The sequence below is a fragment of the Panulirus ornatus genome, chromosome 18, assembly GCF_036320965.1.
Source record: "Panulirus ornatus isolate Po-2019 chromosome 18, ASM3632096v1, whole genome shotgun sequence".
Taxonomy (NCBI): domain Eukaryota; kingdom Metazoa; phylum Arthropoda; class Malacostraca; order Decapoda; family Palinuridae; genus Panulirus; species Panulirus ornatus.
The window spans coordinates 46,962,368-46,974,350 of NC_092241.1; the positions used below are offsets into that span (position 1 = coordinate 46,962,368).

At 41.7% G+C, this 11,983-nt stretch overlaps 1 protein-coding gene across 1 annotated transcript in view; it reads left to right on the forward strand.

Annotated features, from left to right (window-relative positions):
• The window catches only part of shtd (anaphase promoting complex subunit 1), a 596,397-nt gene extending 584,851 nt beyond the window's left edge, over window positions 1-11,546 (forward strand). Inside the window, exon 23 of the mRNA XM_071673058.1 lies at window positions 10,815-11,546. Coding sequence (XP_071529159.1) covers window positions 10,815-10,915 — 101 coding nt within the window. The 3' untranslated portion in view covers window positions 10,916-11,546. The remainder of the gene's footprint in view (window positions 1-10,814) is intronic.
• The last annotated feature ends 437 nt before the right edge of the window (window positions 11,547-11,983 follow it).

The following is an 11,983-nucleotide window of genomic DNA, read 5'->3' on the forward strand; positions in this document are numbered from 1 at the left end:
TCTTGCACATTTCCCAATCATTTGCACTCCTTCCCTATAAGTACTGCCTCTATACCTCTCTTTTTTCTTTCATTAGCAACTTTACTTTTTCATCCCACCTTCCTCACGAAACTTACTTCTCTTGCACATTGCAGCACTGCTTCCCTGAATACCTTTCATTCTGCAGCACTGCTTCCCTGAATACCTCCCATTCCTTCCCCAATCCTCTTGCTTTATGTACTCTCACAATTTGCCATTCTACACCTATTTCTTCACATGTCTCTTTTCCAAGTACACTTATTTTCACTACCCTCATCTCATTTCCAAACTAGCCTACAAATTTTCACCCTTGTCATGCACAACATTTGTCAGTCAGCATGTAATCCATTAATGCTGTTTTACCATCTCTCTTGCTGACCCATGTATACTTATGTATGTCCCTCTTTTTAAATCAGTTATTCCTGATCACCAGTCCATTTTCAGCACAAAACTCCACAAGTTGTTCGTTTTCACATCACTGAATACTCCAAGTCCCTCAACTGCCACATTACTCTCTCATTTAAAGCACCCATCACTAATGCCTGATCTCATGCATCAAACGTGCTGACATAGTCACTTGGCTGCCTTCAAAACACTTGCCTCTCATCAACCCCTTCTCATGGCCAAGTGCATTAGCACTAATAATCACCCATCTCTTGTAACTCACTTTCATTTCTACCATCATCAGTTTGGAGCTTACTCCCCAACACTTTTTCACACATTTCCATAAACTAATGTTCTCTCAATAACTCCTGAATTTACTCCTTAGACATTCTCAAACTATTCTTTCAACATACTCTTGAGCTTTGTTTCACACAGAGCCAGAACGTCCAGGTTATTTTCCTCACACAATAAAACTCTCTCCTTTCTTCTCATCTTGGTTACATCCATACACATTTAGACACCCCAGCCTGAGCCTTCGAAGAGGATGAGCATGCCCTACTTGGCTCCTTCATTTGTTTCATCATTTGAAAATTAAAGTAAAATTTTGGAGGTGAAAGTGAAATTTGTTGAGGTTTTTCAAAAATGAAGAGAGAATGTTGGAGAAAAGAGAGTGGTGAGAGTAAGTGGGCTTGGAAAGGAGGCTTGTGTGAGGAAGTGCCAGGAGAGATTGAGTGTAGAATGGCGAGAGCTGAGAGCAAATGAGGTGATAGGAGTGGGTGAAGAATGGGATGTATTTAGGGAAGCAGTGATGGTATGTAGAAGAGATGCATGTGGCATGAGAAAGGTGGAAGGTGGGAAGATTAGAAAAGATAGTGAGTGGTGGGATGAAGAAGTAAAGTTGTTGGTGAAAGAGAAAAGAGAGGTGTTTGAATGATACTTGCAAGGAAGGAGAGAAAATGACCGAGAAATGTATGAGAAAGTGGCAAGAGGTCAAGATGAAGGTGCAAGAGTTGGTAAAAAGGGGCAAATGAGAGTTGGGGAGAGTATCATTAAATTTTTGGGAGAATAAAAAGATGTTTTGGAAGGAGGTAATTAAAGTGTGTAAGATAACAAATGGGAGCATCAGGGAAGGGGGCGAGGGGGAAGTGAAAACCGATAGTGATGAAGTGAAGAGAAGATGGAGTGAGTATTTTGAAGGTTTGTTAAAGGTGTTTGATGATAGAGTGGCAGATGTAGGGTGTTTTGGCTAGGGTGATGTGCAAAGTGAGAGAGTCAAGGCGAGTGGTTTGGTGAAGAGGGAAGAGGTGGTGAAAGCCTTGCGAAAGATGAAATCCGGTAAGGAGGCAAGTTTGGATGGTGTTGCATTAGAATTTATTAAGAAAGGGGGGTGATTGTGTTGTTGATTTGTTGGTAAGGATATTCAATGTATGTACAGATCATGGTGAAGTGCCTTTCTACAAAGTAAAGTGCCATTGTACAAAGGCAAAGGGGATAAAAGTAAGTGTTCAAACTACAGAGGCATAGATTTGTTGAGTATTCCTAGAAAATTGTATGGGAGGGCACTGATTGAAAGGGTGATGGCAGGTACAGATCATCACATTGGGGAGAAGCAATGTGGTTTCAGAAGTGGTACAACATGTGTGGATCAGGTGTTTGCTTTGAACTTTATGTGTGAGAGACTCTTAGAAAAACAGATGAATTTTTATGTAACATTTATGGATGTGGAGAAGGAATATAATCAGGTTGATAGAGATGCTCTGTTGAGAGTCTTCAGAGTATATGGTGTGGGATTTAAGCTGCTAGAAGCATTGAGAAGTTTTTATCAAGGGTGTAAGGCATGTGTATGAGTAGGAAAAGAGGAGAGTACTTGGTTCCCAGTGAAGGTCGGGTCTGTGGCAGGGGTATGCCATGTCCCCATTATTGTTTAATTTGTTTATGGATGGAGTGGTTACAGAGGTAAATGCAAGAGATTTGGAGAGGGGCAAGTATGCAGTCTGTTGGGGATGAGAGGGCCTGGGAAGTGACTCAGTTGTTGTTTGCGGATGTTACAGCACTGGTGGCTGATTCAAGTGAGAAACTGCAGAAGTTGGTGACTGAGTTTGGAAAAGTGTGTGAAAGGAAAATTGAGAGTAAAAGTGAATAAGAGCATGGTTATTAGACTTAGCAGGGTTTAGGGACAAGTTAGTTGGAATGTGAGTTTGAATGGAGAAAAGTTGAGGGAAGTGAAGTGTTTTAGATATCTGGGAGTGGACTCAGCAGTGAATGGAACCATGGAAGTGGAAGTGAATCACAGGGTGGGGGAGAGGGCAAAGATTCTGGGAGTGATGAAGAATGTGTAGAAAGACAGAATGTTATCTTAGAGAGCGAAAATGGGTATGTTTGAAGATATAGTAGTTCCAGCAACATTATATGACTGTGAGGCATGGGCTATAGATTGGGTTTTAGGAGAGAAGGGGAATGTGTTAGGAATGAAATGTTTGAGGACAATATGTGGTGTGAGGTGGTTTTATCGAGTGAGTAATGAAAGGGTAAGAGAAATGTGTGGTAATAAAAAGAGTGTGGTTGAGAGAGCAGAAGAGGGTGTGTTGAAATGGTGTGGACAGATGGAGAGAATGAGTGAGGAAAGGTTGACAAAGAGGATATGTGCATTAGAGGTGGAGGGAACAGGGAGAAGCAGGAGACCAAATTGGAGGTGGAAGGATGGAGTTAAAAAGATTTTGAGCAATTGGGGGCTGAACATGCAGGAGGGTGAGAGGCATGCAAGGAATAGGGTGAATTGGAACGATGTGGTATACTGGGGTTGATGTGCTGTCAATGGACTGAACCAGGGCATGTGAAACATCTGAGGTAAATCATGGAAAGGTCTGTAAGGTCTGGAAGTGAATAGGGTGTTGTGGTGTCGGTGCATTACACATGACAGATAGAGACTGACGGTGAACGAATGTGGCCTTTTTTGTCTGTTGTCCTGATGTTACCTCGCTGATGTAGGAGGTGGAGATACTGTTTCCTGTGGGGTAGCAAATGATGTGATTGGAGTGGCTGAGGTATGGGATGTATCAGGGAAGCAGTGATTACATGTGCAAAACAGGCATGAGGCATGAGAATGGTGGGAGGTGGGCAGATTAGAAGGGATAGTGAGTGGTGAGATGAAGATGTAGAGTTGTTAAAGAGAAAAGAGAGTGCATAAATATATTTATTGTTATTGGTATTATACTTTGTTGCTGTCTCCCGCGTTAGTGAGGTAGTGCAAGGAAACAGACGAAAGAATGGCCCAACCCTCCCACATACGCATGAATATACATACACATCCACACACGCACATAGACATACCTATACATTTCAATGTATACACATATATACATACACAGACATATACATATATACACATGTACATAATACATACTGTCTGCCTTTATTCATTCCCGTCACCACCCCGCCACACATGAAATGACAACCCCCTCCCCCGCATGCGCACGAGCTAGCGCTAGGAAAAGACAACAAAGGCCACATTCGTTCACACTCAGTCTCTAGCTGTCATGTATAATGCACCGAAACCACAGCTCCCTTTCCACATCAAGGCCCCACAAAACTTTTGATAGTTTACCACAGACACTTCAAATGCCCTGGTTCAATCCATTGACAGCATGTCAACCCTGGTATACCACATTGTTCCAAATCACTCTATTCCTTGCATGCCTTTCGTCCTCCTGCATCTTCAGGCCCTGATCGCTCAAAATCTTTTTCACTCCATCTTTCGACCTTCAGTTTGGTCTCCCACTTCTTGTTCCCTCCACCTCTGACACATATATCCTCTTTGTCAATCTTTCCTCTCTCATTCTCTCCATGTGACCAATCCATTTCAAAACACCCTTTTCTGCTCTCTCAACCACACTCATTTTATTACCACACATCTCTCTTACCCTTTCATTACTTACTCGATCTAACCACCTCACCCCACATATTGTCCTCAAACATCTCATTTCCAGCACATCCACCCTACTGCACACAACTCTATCTATAGCCCACGCCAAGCAACCATATAACATTGTCGGAACAACTATTCCTTCAAACATAACCAATTTTGCTTTCCAAGATAACGTTTTCGACTTCCACACATTCTTCAATGCCCCCAGAACTTTCGCCCCCTCCCCCACCCTATGATTCACTTCCGCTTCCATGGTTCCATCCACTGCCAAATCCACTCCCAAATATCTAAAACACTTTACTTCCTCAAGTTTTTCTCCATTCAGACTTACCTCCCAATTGACTTGTCCCTCAACCCTACTGTACCTAATCACCTTGCTCTTATTCACATTTACTCTCAGCTTTCTTCTCTCACACACTACCAAACTCAGTCGCCAGCTTCTGCTGTTTTTCACCCGAATCAGCTACCAGTGCTCAATCATCAGCAAACAACAACTCAATCACTTACCAAGTTCTCTCATCCTCAACAGACTGCATACTCTTGCATTCACCTCCCGAACAACCCCATCGATAAACAAATTAAACAACTATGGAGACATCACACACCCCTGCTGCAAACCAACATTCACTGAGAACCAATCACTTTCCTCTCTTCCTACTCGTACACATGCCTTACATCCTCGATAAAAACTTTTCACCGCTTCTAAAAACTTGCCTCCCACACCATATAATCTTAATACCTTCCACAGAGCATCTCTGTCAATTCTATGATATGCCTTCTCCAGATCCATAAATGCGACATACAAATCCATATGCTTTTCTAAGTATTTCTCACATACATTTCTCAAAGTTAAGAGTAAATGTGAATAAGAGCAAGGTTATTAGGTACAGTAGGGTTGAGGGTCAATTCAATTGGGAGGTGAGTTTGAATGGAGAAAAACTGGAAGAAGTGAAGTGTTTTAGATATCTGGGAGTGGATCTGGCAGCGGATGGAACCATGGAAGCGGAAGTGGATCATAGGGTGGGGGAGGGGGCGAAAATTCTGGGAGCCTTGAAGAATGTGTGGAAGTCGAGAACATTATCTCGGAAAGCAAAAATGGGTATGTTTGAAGGAATAGTGGTTCCAACAATGTTGTATGGTTGCGAGGCGTGGGCTATGGATAGAGTTGTGCGCAGGAGGATGGATGTGTTGGAAATGAGATGTTTGAGGACAATGTGTGGTGTGAGGTGGTTTGATCGAGTGAGTAACGTAAGGATCACACAAAATCTTTTTCACTCCATCTTTCCACCTCCAATTTGGTCTCCCTCTTCTCCTCGTTCCCTCCACCTCCGACACATATATCCTCTTGGTCAATCTTTCCTCACTCAATCTCTCCATGTGACCAAACCATTTCAAAACACCCTCTTCTGCTCTCTCAACCACGCTCTTTTTATTTCCACACATCTCTCTTACCCTTACGTTACTTATTCGATCAAACCACCTCACACCACACATTGTCCTCAAACATCTCATTTCCAACACATCCATCCTCCTGCGCACAACTCTATCCATAGCCCACGCCTCGCAACCATACAACATTGTTGGAACCACTATTCCTTCAAACATACCCATTTTTGCTTTCCGAGATAATGTTCTCGACTTCCACACATTCTTCAAGGCCCCCAGAATTTTCGCCCTCTCCCCCACCCTATGATCCACTTCCGCTTCCATGGTTCCATCCGCTGCCAGATCCACTCCCAGATATCTAAAACACTTCACTTCTTCCAGTTTTTCTCCATTCAAACTCACCTCCCAATTGAATTGACCCTCAACCCTACTGTACCTAATAACCTTGCTCTTATTCACATTTACTCTTAACTTTCTTCTTCCACACACTTTACCAAACTCAGTCACCAGCTTCTGCAGTTTCTCACATGAATCAGCCACCAGCGCTGTATCATCAGCGAACAACAACTGACTCACTTCCCAAGCTCTCTCATCCCCAACAGACTTCATACTTGCCCCTCTTTCCAAAACTCTTGCATTTACCTCCCTAACAACCCCATCCATAGACAAATTAAACAACCATGGAGACATCACACACCCCTGCCGCAAACCTACATTCACTGAGAACCAATCACTTTCCTCTCTTCCTACACGTACACATGCCTTACATCCTCGATAAAAACTTTTCACTGCTTCTAACAACTTGCCTCCCACACCATATATTCTTAATACCTTCCACAGAGCATCTCTATCAACTCTATCATATGCCTTCTCCAGATCCATAAATGCTACATACAAATCCATTTGCTTTTCTAAGTATTTCTCACATACATTCTTCAAAGCAAACACCTGATCCACACATCCTCTACCACTTCTGAAACCACACTGCTCTTCCCCAATCTGATGCTCTGTACATGCCTTCACCCTCTCAATCAATACCCTCCCATATAATTTACCAGGAATACTCAACAAACTTATACCTCTGTAATTTGAGCACTCACTCTTATCCCCTTTGCCTTTGTACAATGGCACTATGCATGCATTCCGCCAATCCTCAGGCACCTCACCATGAGTCATACATACATTAAATAACCTTACCAACCAGTCAACAATACAGTCACCCCCTTTTTTAATAAATTCCACTGCAATACCATCCAAACCTGCTGCCTTGCCGGCTTTCATCTTCCGCAAAGCTTTCACTACTCTTCTCTGTTTACCAAATCATTTTCCCTAACCCTCTCACTTTGCACACCACCTCGACCAAAACACCCTATATCTGCCACTCTATCATCAAACACATTCAACAAACCTTCAAAATACTCACTCCATCTCCTTCTCACATCACCACTACTTGTTATCACCTCCCCATTTGCGCCCTTCACTGAAGTTCCCATTTGCTCCCTTGTCTTACGCACTTTATTTACCTCCTTCCAGAACATCTTTTTATTCTCCCTAAAATTTAATGATACTCTCTCACCCCAACTCTCATTTGCCCTTTTTTTCACCTCTTGCACCTTTCTCTTGACCTCCTGTCTCTTTCTTTTATACATCTCCCACTCAATTGCATTTTTTCCCTGCAAAAATCGTCCAAATGCCTCTCTCTTCTCTTTCACTAATACTCTCACTTCTTCATCCCACCACTCACTACCCTTTCTAATCAACCCACCTCCCACTCTTCTCATGCCACAAGCATCTTTTGCGCAATCCATCACTGATTCCCTAAATACATCCCATTCCTCCCCCACTCCCCTTACTTCCATTGTTCTCACCTTTTTCCATTCTGTACTCAGTCTCTCCTGGTACTTCCTCACACAGGTCTCCTTCCCAAGCTCACTTACTCTCACCACCCTCTTCACCCCAACATTCACTCTTCTTTTCTGAAAACCCATACAAATCTTCACCTTAGCCTCCACAAGATAATGATCAGACATCCCTCCAGTTGCACCTCTCAGCACATTAACATCCAAAAGTCTCTCTTTCGCACGCCTGTCAATTAACACGTAATCCAATAACGCTCTCTGGCCATCTCTCCTACTTACGTAAGTATACTTATGTATATCTCGCTTTTTAAACCAGGTATTCCCAATCATCAGTCCTTTTTCAGCACATAAATCTACAAGCTCTTCACCATTTCCATTTACAACACTGAACACCCCATGTATACCAATTATTCCCTCAACTGCCACATTACTCACCTTTGCATTCAAATCACCCATCACTATAACCCGGTCTCATGCATCAAAACCACTAACACACTCATTCAGCTGCTCCCAAAACACTTGCCTCTCATATATTATCCCTGGGGATTGGGGAGAAAGATTCTTCCCACGTATTCCCTGCGTGTTGTAGAAGGCGACTAAAAGGGAAGGGAGTGGGGGGCTGGAAATCCTCCCCTCTCGTTTTTTTTGTTTTTTTAATTTAATTTTCCAAAAGAAGGAACGAAGAAGGTTGCCAGGTGAGGATATTTCCTCAAAGGCCCAGTCCTCTGTCCTTAATGCTACCTAGCTAATGTGAGAAATGGCAAATAGTATGAAAGAAAAAAAAAATATATATATATATATATTTTTATTATTTATTTTGCTCTGTCGCTGTCTCCCGCGTTTGCGAGGTAGCACAAGGAAACAGACGAAAGAAAATGGCCCAACCCACCCCCATACACAATGTACACACACACACGCCCACACACGCAAATATACATACCTATACATCCCAATGTACACATATATATACACACACAGACACATACATATATACCCATGCACACAGTTCACACTGTCTGCCCCTATTCATTCCCATCGCCACCTCGCCACACATGGAATACCATCCCCCTCCCCCTTCATGTGTGCGAGGTAGCACTAGGAAAAGACAACAAAGTCCCCATTCGTTCACACTCAGTCTCCAGCTGTCACGCAATAATGCCCGAAACCACAGCTCCCTTTCCACATCCAGGCCCCTCACAACTTTCCATGGTTTACCCCAGATGCTTCACATGCCCTGAGTCAATCCACCGACAGCACGTCAACCCTGGCATACCACATCGATCCAATTCACTCTATTCCTTGCCCTCCTTTCACCCTCCTGCATGTTCAGGCCCCGATCACACAAAATCTTTTTCACTCCATCTTTCCACCTCCAATTTGGTCTCCCACTTCTTGTTCCCTCCACCCCCGACACAAACATCTTTTGCGCAATCCATCACTGATTCCATAAATACATCCCATTCCTCCCCCACTCCCCTTACTTCCATTGTTCTCACCTTTTTCCATTCTGTACTCAGTCTCTCCTGGTACTTCCTCACACAAGTCTCCTTCCCAAGCTCACTTACTCTCACCACCCTCTTCACTGCAACATTCACTCTTCTTTTCTGAAAACCCATACAAATCTTCACCTTAGCCTCCACAAGATAATGATCAGACATCCCTCCAGTTGCACCTCTCAGCACATTAACATCCATACATTTACATACATAGACATATGCAGACATATACATATATACACATGTATATGTTCATACTTGCTCCCTTCATCCATTCCGGTCATCACCCCACCACACATGAAACAGCACCCCCCTTCCCAGCACGCGTGGAAGGTAGCGCTAGGAGAAGACAACAAATGCCATATTCGTTCACATTCAGTCTCTAGCTGTCATGTGTAATGCACCGAAACCATAGCTCCCTTTCCACATCCAGGCCACACAGAACTTTCCATGGTTTATCTCAGACACTTCACATGCCCTGGTTCAATCCATTGACAGCACGTCAACCCTGGTATACCACATCGTTCCAGTTCACTCTATTCCTTGCATGCCTTTCACCCTCCTGTATGTTCAGGCCCTGATCGCTCAAATTCTTTTTCATTCTATCCTTCCACCTCCAATTTGGTCTCCCACTTCTCATTCCCTCCGCCTCTAACACATATATCCTCTTTGTAAATCTTTCCTCACTCATTCTCTCCATGTGACCAAACTGTTTCAATACACCCTCTTCTGCTTTCTCAACCACACTCATTTTAATACCACACATCTCTCTTACCTCACACCATGTATTGTCCTCAAACTTTTCATTTCCAACATATCCACCTTCCTCGCAACTATATAACATTGTTGGAACCACAATTCCTTCAAACATAGCCTGTTTGCTCTCCAAGATAATGTTCTCACCTTCCACGCATTCAACGCTCCCAGAACCTTCGCCCCCTCCCCCACCCTGTGACTCACTTCTGCTGCCATGGTTCCATCTGCTTCTAAATCCACTCTCAGATATCTAAACACTTCACTTCCTCCAGTTTTTCTCCATTCAAACTTACCTCCCAATTGACTTGTCCCTCAACCCTACCGAACCTAATAACCTCGCTCTTATTCACATTCACTCTCAGCTTTCTTCTTTCACTCTCTTTACCAGGCTCAGTCACGAGCTTCTTGCCTCCCACACCATATATTCTTAATACCTTCTACAAAGCACCTCTATCAACTCTATAAATGCTACATACAAATCTATTTGTTTTTCTAAGTATTTCTCACATACATTCTTCAAAGCAAACACCTGATCCACACATGCTCTACCACTTCTGAAACCACACTGCTCTTCCCCAGTCTGATGCTCTGTACATGCCTTCACCCTCTCAGTCAATACCTCCCATATATATGTCACCTTCTAGAACATGGTGTGAATATGAAGGTAGAATTCTTTCTACTGTAACCCAGGGATAGTATAGTCTTATATCTGTAATTTGCATGTTCACCTTTATCCCCCATTCTTTAATAAAGTGTCTCTATACGAGCATACATGTATATCATATAATAAGTTGTAACATCATGTGTGTGATGTTGGGGAGAGAGCTTGGTGTCCAGATTGATTGCTTCATTTATTTAAGAATAATTTTTAATTGTAGCTGAAATGTTGATATTGTTTATGTTTAGATAGAAATATTTTTATATTAATGAAATTTCATTGTGTGCCATGTCTAATGTTAGTTGTAGTGATAATATTTTTTTCTCTTTCAGGATGCTCGGATCCACTTTCTTTCTTTGCTGTACTACACAGAGCAAAAGTGTCAACTGCAGCAATCTCTTCTTTAGCAAAAACTCTCTTTTCCAATGAGTAATTATCTTTTTTGCAAAGTGCAGGAAGTTTTTGTGGACATTATATAAACTTTAAAAGCATCAATCATCCCTTGACTTACTTGGTAAGTGGTATGTCATTAACTGTGGTTTACAAGTCCTGTCAGAGCAAGGTTCCAGATTAGCTAACCATTATCATGTGGGAGATGCCATACTTGAGGTGGAAAATGATGTCAAAGACAGTGGCTTAATCAAAATGAAAGTGGAAAGTGACATATCTTCACATGCAAAAATCTCATTTAGATTAAAACTAAGAAAAAAATTTGTTTTATATTTTATGTATTAATTGTTTTGTAATGTGTTTTAATCATATTTATTGTTTGATTCATTGGACTAGGTTATCTAGTCATACTATGTTTCATTTTGGAACTTGAACTTGGTAATGTTGTACCAAGAAAGGGTATTAGAGAAAAAGACGTCCTCTGAAAATCTGTCCAACAAACATGAACTTAAATTAATATTGGAAAAAAAAGAAGTATCATTGAGGTTGGATTATCTTTTAAGAACATGATGTAATATGAAAGAAAGCATTGCTTTGAAGTGAATTATTGAATTTTGTATTAGACTTCTAGTGTAATAATTTTCTCTACTTTTTATAATAAAATGTTAAATGTATTTGGTCTTTTTGTACCTTAGTTTATTGTTTTACTGCACAAATTTTGAAAAATCATTGTTACATAGCTGCACTCAAGAAAGTTAGAATCACCTCCAGTTTCACAAATATTTGATATCTTCCAGAATTTGTCCTTCTGACCATGTGATTAACATTTATGATGTAATACTCCAGTCTAATGGTACAACCAGTTTTTTTTTTTTTTTTACAAACATCTGCAAACATCTTTATGGGATTAAAGTGCACGTGAAAGGTGAAGCCTTGCCTGATTTATGTAGGATGTCTTAAAGAAAATTTGAAGAAATTTGTACAATCGTACATTCAGATAGCTACATCACATTAAACTTAAGGAGAGATTTTAGAGAAAGTCAGAGACACAGTGGTTGGCAATTCAATGCTAAAGGTTCTAGTTGAAAAGTGAGTGACATCAAAATTATTG